This window comes from Osmerus eperlanus, chromosome 26, assembly GCF_963692335.1.
Source record: "Osmerus eperlanus chromosome 26, fOsmEpe2.1, whole genome shotgun sequence".
Classification (NCBI taxonomy): domain Eukaryota; kingdom Metazoa; phylum Chordata; class Actinopteri; order Osmeriformes; family Osmeridae; genus Osmerus; species Osmerus eperlanus.
In genome coordinates this window covers 4,603,605-4,617,867 of record NC_085043.1, presented here as the reverse complement: position 1 = coordinate 4,617,867, position 14,263 = coordinate 4,603,605, and the positions used below count along the sequence as shown (strand labels likewise).

Genomic DNA, 14,263 nt, shown 5'->3' with positions numbered 1-14,263 from the left:
ATAACAAAGTAAAGTATTGAAGAAAATGCTTAAATGTTTTGCAAGTAAAGGCTGTGTGTAGGAGTCTGTTTTCATTGGATGATTATGTGTACTGCCCTCCCCTACCCTGCCCAACTGCCCTGACAGGTGTGTTTTGTTTCTATTCAGAAACCATATGCATGTCAGATCCCGGGCTGCACCAAGCGATACACAGATCCCAGCTCCTTACGCAAACACGTCAAGATCCACTCTGCCAAAGAGCAACAGGTGCGTAGGAAGGTAAGACATTCTTGAGACAGAGAAAGACATTATTTGCTCGCCGAAACGATGGTATGTCTTTACAAATCAAATCCTATTTAATTCATACAGCCCTTTTTACAAGCAATGTCAGATGTCCTCAAAGAAGAAGACAAGGAAAGCAAAATTGGGCTTGGGACAATTATACAATAACAATACAACGTAAAAATGACCAAATGCAGAGCATTAGGAATGTGCTACCTTGGCACTTTGTGGAAGTGGTCAGCTACAGGGCTGGGAAGAACAGGATCAGCATAAAACTACGTGATGGTCATATGGGAACCGAGATCTCTGGGTGGTCCTTCATAGAGCATTAGAGACTGATGTCCGAGTTGTTGTCTAGGTCAAAAATGTCGTCAAACCGCCAACATGGTAGATGATGACAGCTCAACTGCCCACATAAGAGAGGGGGAGGGGGAGAGGGAGAGGGAAGAGAGAGAGGAAAATAGGATTAGAGACTGGGTCTGTGGATTAGCAAACAGCAGTTCAACTGTTGGATGGGGTCCCAACCTGCTAAATGTGAGTGCAGTGGTTCAGCGGTAACACTGATTAAAAAGAAGGTTTTTAGTGTAGCCTTAAACACAGATACAGTTTCAGCTTCCCAAATGGAAACAGGAAGTATGTTCCATAGAAGAGGAGCTCTATATGAGAAAGCCTTGCCCCTTGCTATTACCTTTGGGACACCAAATATTCAGCATCTTGAGATTGTATTGTCCTTATAAGGTTATAAGAAAATCTGAAAGATAGGGTGGTGATAGCCCATGGAGTGAAATCAGCTCTGGCTGGGATTGGAAGCCAGTGTAGAGACTAGAAAAGATGTGGTTGTATTTTCTGGTTCTAGTCAATAATCTTGCAGCAGCATATTGTACCAAGTTCAGATTTTTCCCCAAAAAGTACAGTACAAAAGTCCAGACAGGATGTTACAAATGCATGTATTAGCTTTTCAGCCTCCTCTTGTGAAAGAAAATGTCTTATTTCTGAATTTGCTTAAAATGTACCTTTTTAATCAGGGTTTTAATTGTAAATTAATCTTGTGTTTATGTGTTAATTATGTTTTATGATTGTAATTGTTACTGTACTGAAACACTTTGAGTGCAAGAAATGCGCATTACAAATAACATTTATTATTAATAATAATAATATGCTTCAAAGCAAAAATACAGTTTTGCTAAGGTTCTTGTAAACCAAGTTGAAGTGGTTAAACTCACTCCTCAGTATATATACCATCAAAATATTTGCTATTAGGTTGCAAAGCTGGCTACATCTGTTTATGAAAGGTAGTTGTTGCGTGCTTGAGTCAGGACTACCCAGGTTTGAACCCTGGTGTGAGCAAAAGAGAGGAAATGCGTACTGATGAGCGATGCAATGACACTGGCGTCATTGCATCAGGGTTGGTGCCTCAACCCTGATCTCCAGTTGAGCTCATCTCAACCTGCTGGGGTCGGTGTGGAGAGAGGGGAGTCAGGTGGCTGAGCGGTTAGGGAATTGGGCTAATCATCCAAAGGTTGCTGGTTCGATTCCCGGCCGTGCAAAATGACGTTGTGTCCTTGGGCAAGGCACTTCACCCTACTTGCCTCAGGGGAATGTCCCTGTACTTACTGTAAATTGCTCTGGATAAGAGCGTCTGCTAAATGTGAATGTAATTGTAAACGAGTGGGTAAACTCACTCAACCCAAGACAAATACTGCCCACCCGCAACATCAAAAGCTAGCTTTTTAGATCCATGATTACTCCTAGACAGTAAGCTTAGGTATAATGACTCTTAAATTAGCTTAGGTTAGACTTTGGTGCCTGTGGATGGGATTTTGTTGTCCTAGAATTAGCACCTCGGTTTTATCAGAGTTGGGATAAAGAAATTGGAGGTCATCCATGTCCCAGGTTGACCGGATGACCTGGTTGTCATCCGTATAGCAGTTAAATGTAATCCAACGTTTAAAATTATGTTGCCAAGCGGCAGGTAAACTAAAAAAATGGCAAACGGCCTAGAAAAGAGCACTGCAGTACTCTGAATTGAATAATGGAGCACACCGATGAATGACTGTCATAATGAACACATTGTGATCTGTCAGACAAATATGAAGTAAATCATTGGAGTGTAGAACCACAAATCCCAATGGGTTCTCAAGACACTCAAAGATAATTTGATGATTGAACAGTGTAAAAAGCCACACTCAGGACCAGGAGAACAAGGACAGAAACAGAGCCTGCATCAGAGGCCAGCTGTAAATTATTGACTACCTTGACGAGTGCTGTTTCAGTACAGTTGTGAAAACAAAATCCAGATTGAAGGGATGTATACAAATGAATTGATGAGAAATGTCCATTAAGCTCTTGGGCCACAGTTTGGCAAGTATTGTTTTGGTGGTCAGAACTTCCAGTACTTTGACATAGTGGCATTTTGAAGGTGACCAGAAAATGGTTTGATAGTGTAGGACTGTGGAGCAAAACTGTCAGATATGGAAGCAATTCCTTGTGTGACAATCAGATCTAGTAAATGGAAGTGGCTACGTGTGTGAAACCTTGGAATTAATAAGAGAAGTAAACCTCACGCTTAGTGGATCAAGGAGAGGATCCACTAGAATATTGAAGTCTCCCATAATTAGAATGTTGTCAGAATGAATCATTAGGTCAGCGACAAAGTCAGCAAATTCTTGTAGAAATGGGGAATAAGGTCCTGGGGGGTGATACATAGTGTCTATGCAAAAACAGGGGACTGTTTTTTTTCCCTACGATTTAGTCAGAGCAATATGCATATGCAAACGTGGCACAGTGTTGTAGTTCCTCACAATTTCAAGCAGTTGGTTTAATTTAGAAGAGGGCTTTGAAAATACTTTCCTCAACAATCGCTTCGTTTTTGTTCACATTTCATTGCATGGTCATTGACAAAATCCCATTCTCCAGTGGGTAAATATTGGAAGCATGGAGAGAATGGCCTCATTGTTGTTAAAAGGGCCTGGATAGTGGCAGGCTGGATGATGTGTTCTTATACATGGTGCAGTAAAGGGAAACACATGTGGACCATTGTTAGTAAGCTGTAGCGCAGAATACTCTAGTGACCAGATGTTGTGAACCAAAGTCAAACCAAACCTCTCAGTCCCAGAGAACGAGATAGATGCAAGCGTTAGTAAGAATGTCAGAGAGAACCAATTAGAATGTTTGCAGCACTCATAGGAAATGGTTTCCATACAACATGATGTTCTGTGTCAACCAAGCCATTTTTGAACATCCGAAGTTACCGATGACATGATGATATCTGGACTGTGCTGGCTTGTACCTCACCCGACTATAACATTTTATTACATCTCAGTCCCCTTCCTCACTGATCTATAGACCAGAGTGTAACATATTTACATGATCTGAACGACAGACATCCCATCAGTCTAACTGACACAGGTATTCGTTTGGCTCCATATGGCATGTACAGTCATTTTAGTTTTCAGTTGAAATGTTTGCTCGCCCAAGATATAATTGGCAGAAAGATGCATTTCTTTCTCTTGGCTCCCAGTTGCTCTCCTAAATGTCCACCCAGTGTTCTCAAGCCAGTATGCGAATCAAATAAATATGTAGCCACTTATCTGCTCTCTCCATTAGAGAGGGAGTATTTTTTATGCTGTTGTTCCATGGACATATTGGCCCAGTTTTTGGCGTTGCAATGTAACTGTGATCTTTTTTTGATGTCAGTTAAGGCCTTGTCCCCACCTGGAGCAGGATGTTTTGAGCGAATGTCTGTCTGTGCAGCACCTCACAGGCTCTGCCTCCTCTCAGCACCTGCACTGCGCCCTCCCTTCGCAGCACTTGTTCAACGGAAAGGATGGCTGTTCCCCAGGACTGAGCCAGGACATCTTCACAGGTGAACACAGGATTTCCTTCTCTCCCTTCACCCAGATCCCCTGACCCAGAACCCTTAACCTTTACCCTTAACCCTTCATCTAATCAACCTACAGTCACAGTAATCTATACTAATATATAAGATTCCAGGAATCCAAAAATGCTTTTCGGTATTCCTGTACCATAGCTACATCCTTACAGTAGATTGATTAATGAGTCCAAATCTGGATTTTGAGACCGCTCAGCCTGGTGGAACACAACAATGGAAAGCTAGTTTAGTTCATCCTGGTCCAGTGACAAAAGGAAACTGGAAACAATTACTTGTGGCTTGCAATTAACTCTAAATGTGACCTCTCCTGTTTGCTTACTTTTTATTGATTGGATCTGGACATCTTTAAGACTCCTGAGTGTTTGAGACAAAAGCCTTGTAACTGAAAGACAGATTAGAAAAAGTAGGGTAGGTTGGAGAAAACAGAAAATTTGCCCCGAAGTGTCCCCGGTTACAAACCCATCTGTCATCGTTTCTGCGTTTGGCCAGTTCTGGATTCCCCATCAATGTGTGTTTTTGTTACTGGAACACAATAAAATACATTGTACCCAGGGTTCTCGATGCTCGAATTGTCTTTGATTGTCCGATAGATGCTTGAATCTTGGCTTATATTCTTTTCCTCCCTCTGTTTCTAAGTGAATGTTGCTATCCTTTCTCACTTACATGGGCAAATGGTTTATTGCCCCGAGCTGCTTTTGCGTAGATTTAGGAGTTCTAGGATTGGAGTGGTATTCACCAACCATCTCTCCATTTGGCTTTGTTTTGCAGCCAACAGTGAGTATGGAGTGGATTCCAAACATCAACACTTTAAAAGAATGAGTCAGACTTCTAGGTTGGGCAAAACAAGTGATTCCTGTTTGTTGGTTGCAAGCCTTTGTACTTTGAAAGTCTCAATCTTCAAATTCTTCAAAACAGGACCACCTGTACTCCTCAATTGTGAATTTCTATGTTGGAAATTCAATTGTGTATTTGACTGTTCTACGGAGCAGTCCATATTACATCAGAATCTGGCACTCCCTTCTACCTTCAGTTCCCCATCTCCAATCCCATGAGCAGCTATCACTTAGAACATTTTCAGAACAGTCACATAAAACTCTTGGAACCATTGATAACTCACATGGAATGCTCCCGGAACCTGTTTTGCCACTGAGCAAGCTATGAAATTGAAGCAATCACGGCCATTATTTGTCGAATGTTTGCCGGTCTGGTAGCAGATGTTGGGGCTAAAGGGGAAACCATTTAAGGTCTGTGATTGATGATTTGGGGGTAATGAATCAAGCTTGTAACCATTTCAGAGGCCTGTCAGATCAGGGCCCTGCTTCCAGTTGAGCACAGCTGGGGAAACAGCAAAACCAGGAGCCTTCCTCCTTACTGCCTTAAGTACCCCGGACAGTTATCTCACTGCTGTCCCTGAGGATGCTGGGAAAGATATCACAGGACAAACAGAATAGAGCGAGTGCAGAAGATTTACTGTACTAAAGGGAGATGTTGTCCTTTACCCTCTCCGACTCTGACAGGACCTGAACTCTTTCAAGAGGAGCTCTGGATAGAACATTCAACTGTCACTGTGATTTGTCACAATCCTTTCACTGTAACATTTGGAATATTTATGGAAACTTATGTCTAACTGGTGTAAACTGGATTGTTGAATGTGAGCCATCATGGCAAGGTCAGATGCATTTAAAACACACAAACACACACATATACAAATATAACATCACTTTATCCTGCTGTTCAAATAGTAAAGTAACATTTTGAGTATGTCTAAAACAAAAAAAAACAAAAAACAAAGGCAAACCCCATGCCGATTAAAAACAATGTACTGTAAATTGCAAACAGCAAAAATAAAGAACATTTTATTTTTCAATGCTCTCAGATTGGATAAAACTGTCAAAACAAAAGCTTGTTGCCAAATAACGGCTTTTAATTTGTTTAAAGCAAAAGCAAGTGACAGCCTTGAGGTGATTTGGCATTTAACAACCTAGATTGTTTGTATTCCAGGCCTGTATTCTGGCTCCAGCCCCCCCCATCACAGTGCCTCAGTGGAGCTCCTTCCCCCCACCCCCACATCTGTCTCTGCCCCAGAGCCTCTCCGTCAGCCCCGGCTTGATCGGGACCTGACCAGCCCTCATCATCTATCCCCGCTGTCCACCATGGACAACACGCAAGAGGGGTGAGTGACTCACTGTACACACCATGATCAAATGACGACAAGGCATGTGTGTGTGTGTGTGTGCGTGTGCGAGAGCGTGCATGCATGCGTGAAAAGCTGGTCTTCATCATATTGTTCAAGCAGAAGCAAATTCTCCAGGTACTGATGTGCAGTTCAGATCCAATGAATGTTGGCTATGATTATGGTATTACTGTCACACACTCACATAAAACAATTGTTTACAAAGGTAAAAAGGTAGAAGTAGTTACCCTTTGTTAAGATTACCATGTCCAGAAAAGGTTCAAATTGACTTCCTGAACTGTGGAGATATCGCTGTGGTTTGATTAATTGTGTTGTGATCAACAATGTTCGACATTATTGGGTGTGCTTTGCCTTCGGCAAGGGCACAACCTTTGTTCTCTCACATATATATTATTATTGGGTGTGCTTTGCCTTCGGCAAGGGCACAACCTTTGTTCTCTCACATATATATTATTGGGTGTGCTTTGCCTTCGGCAAGGGCACAACCTTTGTTCTCTCACATATATATTATTATTTTTATTATTCTTTTTGCCCCCCTAAAACTCAGTCAATATTTGGCCTACATAGACAACCTAGGTGTCAAAAGTTTCGTCTTGGTAGCGATTGAGTTGCTTCTATTGGGATTTACGTTCCGATGCATGGTTTAAGTGGAAATTACGTTTTTGTGTCGAAAAGTGAAGCTAATGGTGGCTAACTTGCTAGCCACAGTCAATGACGTCACTAAAGTCACGAAAACTCGCGTGACTACCTCTAGCAGAACATTAGTTTAGCAGCTCGTTAACTTCTGGGAGATAGCTAAGCTAACTGCTTTACTGCAAGGCAGCTGCAGAAACGCCACAAGCAAAGAGGCCAGGGTGATAACTATTTACTAATTTTACTTTGTGATATGACACACAATTGTGACGTGTAATGTACAATATAAGCTGATTTTATTAAGGAAGTACATCTACTTTCGGAAACAGTAGTCTACTATGTCACTGAAGTATTAGCATCATGACATTAGCCTCTGTTGCCCGGGCAACACATACTACAGTGGTCTATGATGCATCTGTTTTCAATCGTTAAAATAAACATTCCTCACAAATACATTTTCGTTGTAGGATTTATTATGACATTAGATTACAAGTAAACGATTTGTGGGTGAAATTATCATTACCTGTGGTTTCAAACCAGTGTTGCTCACTGAAACGCTGTAGCCTACGCGAGACACTACAAAAACATCTACTGTACAGTACACAGCTGTTTAGGAAGTCAAACGGCGACAGAACATGTTCGGCGGGCCCCTTACTTAAATCAAAAGGTGAAACTATCTGACTACTAACCTGAACTTCATTGCCACAACCTAAACTTTGTCAATTTGTTCATGAAAATAATTAATTTCAGCCTAAACCGTACAACGGAACGTTTAATCGAATTCAACCAACGCAATCGTTACCAAGACGAACACAGCAGTAGTCTAGTACTGTACTGTAGTAGTACAATTTACCGGGGCAGCTTCTCCACACAGGGCTATATCGCATTTTGCGTTGTTACTGACAATGATCGCTACCAGTGAGCTTTTTATGAATGAGCGATTTTCCACTAAATAAATGTCAAGCTTATTTACGTTTTTGGGGGCATATTTTCAGTTAGCAGATGGTACTGTTTGAATCGCGATTCCGTCTTCTACTGCCGGTAACGTCGTAGAATAATCTTCAAAGGGGTTAATGAATGAATGCAATATGAGTAGCTAGGCTAAATGCCTGAAAATATCACGAGAAGGGAAAACTTAAAAGGACGTTTAAGTCATAGAGATTAGGTCAATTTTTACACCGGTCTGCCAAATGTATTCGTTTTGATTCAGCTATGAGGCTGCCTCTTGCAGGGGAAATGAGAAGATATCATATTTCATTCTACACTTCACTCGTATTTTGAGTTGTAGGCTAAATGAGCAGCAAAAAAAAGATGCTTTTAAATCTATGTCATCTTTATAAATAATAAGTAGGCCCTATGCATTTTTATATAAAATATACAGAAATATCAGTTGTAAAAATGTCATTAAAAAACGGACCCCTGTGCAACCGACGCAAGCAAGCACACCCTACAATTTCCCCAGAAATTGTACCCTCTCTAGTTATTATTATTGGGTGTGCTCAAGCCTTCGGCGAGAGCACAACCTTTGTTCTCTCACATATATATTATTATTTATTGTTTATTGTTTATTTTCGCCCCCCTAAAACTCAGTCAATATTTGGCCTACATACACAACGGCGGTGTCAAAAGGTTCGTCTTGGTAGCGATTGCGTTGCTTCTATTGGAATTTACGTTCCGTTGCATGGTTTGGGCTTAAGTTAAGTTTTTGTGGCGAAAAGTGAAGCTAACGGTGGCTAATTTGCTAGCCACAGTCACTGACGTTACTAACGTCACGAAAACACGCGTGACTAACTGTAGCAGAACATTCGTTTCGCATCTGTTAACTTGGGGGATAGCTAGGCTAACTATAGCTTTACTGCAAGGCAGCTGCAGGAACGCCACAAGCAAAGAGGCCAGGGTGATAACTATTTACTCATTTTACTTTGTGATATGACACACAATTGTGATGTGTAATGTACATTCGTTTCGCATCTGTTAACTTGGGGGATAGCTAGGCTAACTATAGCTTTACTGCAAGGCAGCTGCAGGAACGCCACAAGCAAAGAGGCCAGGGTGATAACTATTTACTCATTTTACTTTGTGATATGACACACAATTGTGATGTGTAATGTACAGTATAAGCTGATATTATTAAGGAAGTACATCTACTTGCGGAAACAGTAGTCTACTATTTCACTGAAGTATTAGCATCATGACATTAGCCTGTGTTGCCCGGGCAACACATACTACAGTGGTTTATGATGTAGCGTTATCTGTTTTCAATCGTTAAAATAAACATTCCTCACATATACATTTTCGTTGTAGGATTTATTCTGACATTAGTAAACGATTTGTTGGTGAAATTACCATTACCTGTGGTTTCAAACCAGTGTAGCTCACTGCAACGCTGTAGCTTACGCGAGACACACGACAAAAACATCTAACTTACACAGCTGTTTAGGAAGTCAAACGGCGACAGAACATGTTCGGCACTCCCCTTACTAAAATCAAAAGTCTATCTAACTACTAACCTGAACTTCATTGCCACAGCCTAAACGTTGTCAATCTGTTCATGAAAATAATTAATTTCAGCTTAAACCGTACAACGGAACGTTAAATCCAATTCAACCAACGCAATCGCTACCAAGACGAACACAGCAGTAGTCTAGTACTGTACCGTAGTAGTACAATTTACCGGGGCAGCTTCTCCACACAGGGCTATATCGCATTTTGCGTTGTTACTGACAATGATCGCTACCAGTGAGCTTTTTATAAATGAGCGATTTTCCACTAAATAAATGTCAAGCTTATTTACGTTTTGGGGGCATATTTTCAGTTAGCAGATGGTACTGTTTGAATCGCGATTCCATATTCTACTGCCGGGTAACGTCGTAGAATAATCTTCAAAGGGGGTTCTTTATTAATGAATGCATGCAATGAGTAAGCTAAATGCCTGAAAATATCATGAGAAGGGAAAAACTTAAAATGACGTTTAAATCATAGAGATTAGGTCAATTTTTACACCGGTCTGACAAATTTATTAGTTTTGATTCAACGATGAGGCTGCCTCTTGCAGGGGAAATGAGAAGACATCTATTTCATTCTACACTTAACTCGTATTTTCAGTTGTAAATGAGCAGCAAAAAAAATATGCTTTTAAATCTATGTAATCTTTATAAATAATAAGTATGCATTTTTATATAACATATACAGAAATATCAGTTGTAAAAATGTCATTCAAAAACGGACCCCTGTGCAACCGACGCAAGCAAGCACACCCTACAATTTCCCCAGAAATTGTACCCTCTCTAGTTAGTTATGCGATTAGTCAATAAACGCGTCTACATGATTCTTTTTTATTAATCGTTGTATGCTCCACGGACAAAACTTGCACCATCATCCTTCTGCAACAAAGTGTCGCCATGTCTTCCTGTATCGGCTCTACTGCTGTATGTTTCATTCCATCAACACATTGAATCCTACTAAGAAAGCCGAGTAAACGCACTCAATGGTAGGCTACATCTGCTACTGCTATTACTATCCCAACTATAATTTCAGCTGTTAAAACGATAATATTCTTGTTACGACTAGCTAGCCTACTTCTTCTGTTTAACAGTTCAGCTTTCAGCTTCTCCTGCATTGTAGGCTATTTTAGCTCTTAGCTTTCTTAAGATGATGCAGTTCAGCTTCCACACTGACTCTTTTGTGTGACTCACACATTTTTGAAATTCATTTCAGCTTGCGGGTATTTTCTCATTTCTCACTTTTATACTTTTTAAAATATTAAGGTTTTTGTGCAAATTATTCTCCCTTTAAAAGTAATGGTAAATCCTTTCAAATCATTGTTGGAATGCTGCTCCAGCCCCTTTCAAAAATACCTTTCGGTTGCTTTGAAGCTTCAGCGTATAACTTCTACTAAATTTTCACTATTTTCAGCTTTTTTAGCATGGTCAGCTATCCCCATTCAGGTTTTCAGCATTCTCACTGCTGTTTCGCAGGAACAGCCTTTTCTAGTTATTGGGTGTGCTCAAGCCTTCGGCGAGAGCACAACCTTTGTTCTCTCACATATATATTTATTTATTGTTTATTTTCGCCCCCCTAAAACTCAGTCAATATTTGGCCTACATACACAACGGCGGTGTCAAAAGGTTCGTCTTGGTAGTGATTGCGTTGCTTCTATTGGAATTTACGTTCCGTTGCATGGTTTGGGCTTAAGTTAAGTTTTTGTGGCGAAAAGTGAAGCTAACGGTGGCTAATTTGCTAGCCACAGTCACTGACGTTACTAACGTCACTACATCACTAACGTCACGAAAACACGCGTGACTACCTGTAGCAGAACATTCGTTTCGCATCTGTTAACTTGGGGGATAGCTAGGCTAACTATAGCTTTACTGCAAGGCAGCTGCAGGAACGCCACAAGCAAAGAGGCCAGGGTGATAACTATTTACTCATTTTACTTTGTGATATGACACACAATTGTGATGTGTAATGTACAATATTAGCTGATATTATTAAGGAAGTAAGCCCACATCTACTTTCGTAAACGGTAGTCTACTATTTCACTGAAATATTAGCATCATGACATTAGCCTCTGTTGACCGGGCAACACATACTACAGTGGTCTATGATGTATCTGTTTTCAATCGTTAAAATAAACATTCCTCACATATACATTTTCGTTGTAGGATTTATTATGACATTAGATTACAAGTAAACGATTTGTGGGTGAAATTATCATTACCTGTGGTTTCAATCCAGTGTTTCACTGCAACGCTGTAGCCTACGCGAGACACACGACAAAAACATCTAACATACACAGCTGTTTCGGAAGTCAAACGGCGACAGAACATGTTCGGCACTCCCCTTACTTAAATCAAAAGTCTATCTAACTACTAACCTGAACTTCATTGCCACAGCCTAAACTTTGTCAATCTGTTCATGAAAATAATTAATTTTAGCCTAAACCGTACAACGGAACGTTTAATCGAATTCAACCAACGCAATCGCTACCGAGACGAACACAGCAGTAGTCTAGTACTGTACCGTAGTAGTAGAATTTACCGGGGCAGCTTCTCCACACAGGGCTATATCGCATTTTGCGTTGTTACCTTACAATGATCGCTACCAGTGAGCTTTTTATGAATGAGCGATTTTCCACTAAATAAATGTCAAGCTTATTTACGTTTTTGGGGGCATATTTTCAGTTAGCAGATGGTACTGTTTGAATCGCGATTCCATCTTCTACTGCCGGGTAACATCGTAGAATGATCTTCAAAGGGGGTTCTTTATTAATGAATGAATGCAATGAGTAGGCTAAATGCATGAAAATATCACGAGAAGGGAAAAACTTAAAAGGACGTTTAAATCATAGAGATTAGGTCAATTTGTACACCGGTCTGCCAAATTTATTTGTTTTGATTCAACGATGAGGCTGCCTCTTGCAGGGGAAATGAGAAGACATCCATTTCATTCTACACTTCACTCGTATTTTCAGTTGTAAATGAGCAGCAAAAAAAAGTGCTTTTAAATCTATGTAATCTTTATAAATAATAAGTATGCATTTTTATATAAAATACAGAAATATCAGTTGTTAAAATGTCATTAAAAAACGGACCCCTGTCCAACCGACGCAAGCAAGCACACCCTACAATTTCCCCAGAAATTGTACCCTCTCTAGTTATTGGGTGTGCTCAAGCCTTCGGCGAGAGCACAACCTTTGTTCTCTCACATATATATTTATTATTATTATTTATTTTTGCCCCCCTAAATCTTTGTCAATATTTGGCCTACATAGACAACCTAGGTGTCAAAAGTTTCGTCTTGGTAGCGATTGAGTTGCTTGTATTTTTATTTACGTTCCGTTGCATGGTTTAAGTGGAAATTAAGTTTTTGTGGCGAAAAGTGAAGCTAACGGTGGCTAATTTGCTAGCCACAGTCACTGACGTTACTAACGTCACTACGTCACTAACGTCACGAAAACACGCGTGACTACCTGTAGCAGAACATTCGTTTCGCATCTGTTAACTTGGGGGATAGCTAGGCTAACTATAGCTTTACTGCAAGGCAGCTGCAGAAACGCCACAAGCAAAGAGGCCAGGGTGATAACTATTTACTTATTTTACTTTGTGATGTGAAACACAATTGTAAAATGTAATGTACAATATTAGCTGATATTATTAAGGAAGTAGGCCCACATCTACTTTCGGAAACAGTAGTCTACTATTTCACTGAGGCATTAGCATGACATTAGCCTCTGTTACCCGGGCAACACATACTACAGTGGTCTATGATGCATCTGTTTTCAATCATTAAAATAAACATTCCTCACAAATACATTTTCGTTGTAGGATTTATTATGACATTACATTACAAGTAAATGATTTGTGGGTGAAATTATCATTACCTGTGGTTTCAAACCAGTGTTGCTCACTGCAACGCTGTAGCCTACGCGAGACACTACAAAAACATCGACACAGCTGTAGGAAGTCAAACGGCGACAGAACATGTTCGGCACTCCCCTTACTTAAACCAAAAGTCTTTCAATAGGTGAAACTATCTGACTACTAACCTGAACTTCATTGCCACAGCCTAAACTTTGTCAATCTGTTCATGAAAATAATTCATTTTAGCCTAAACCGTACAACGGAACGTTAAATCGAATTCAACCAACGCAATTGCTACCAAGACGAACACAGCAGTAGTCTAGTACTGTACTGTAGTAGAATTTACAGGGGCAGCTTCTCCACACAGGGCTATATCGCATTTTGCGTTGTTACTGACAATGATCGCTACCAGTGAGCTTTTTATGAAGGAGCGATTTTCCACTAAATAAATGTCAAGCTTATTTACGTTTTTGGGGGCATATTTTCAGTTAGCAGATGGTACTGTTTGAATCGCGAGTCTATCTTCTGCCGGTAACGTCGTAGAATAATCTTCAAAGGGGGTTCTTTATTAATGAATGAATGCAATATGAGTAGGCTAAATGCCTGAAAATATCACGAGAAGGGAAAACTTAAAAGGACGTTTAAGTCATAGAGATTAGGTCCATTTTTACACCGGTCTGCCAAATGTATTCGTTTTGATTCAGCTATGAGGCTGCCTCTTGCAGGGGAAATGAGAAGACATCATATTTCATTCTACACTTCACTCGTATTTTGAGTTGTAAATAAGCAGCAAAAAAAAGATGCTTTTAAATCTATGTAATCTTTATAAATAATAAGTAGGCCCTATGCATTTTTATATAAAATATACAGACCCCTGTGCAACCGACGCAAGCAAGCACACCCTACAATTTCCCCAGAAAT

The 14,263-nt window shown here is 40.3% G+C and overlaps 1 protein-coding gene across 5 annotated transcripts in view; it reads left to right on the top strand.

Moving 5' to 3' along the window:
- The window catches only part of LOC134012795 (zinc finger protein GLIS1), a 64,036-nt gene that overhangs the window by 39,930 nt on the left and 9,843 nt on the right, over nucleotides 1-14,263 (top strand). For 2 of the 5 annotated variants that reach the window (XM_062452386.1, XM_062452384.1), the window contains exons 6-8: nucleotides 148-258; nucleotides 3,958-4,126; nucleotides 6,155-6,326. In XM_062452386.1, the coding sequence (XP_062308370.1) occupies nucleotides 148-258; nucleotides 3,958-4,126; nucleotides 6,155-6,326 (452 nt within the window). The remainder of the gene's footprint in view (nucleotides 1-147; nucleotides 259-3,957; nucleotides 4,127-6,154; nucleotides 6,327-14,263) is intronic. The other 3 variants (XM_062452385.1, XM_062452388.1, XM_062452387.1) reach the window with 3 other exon arrangements.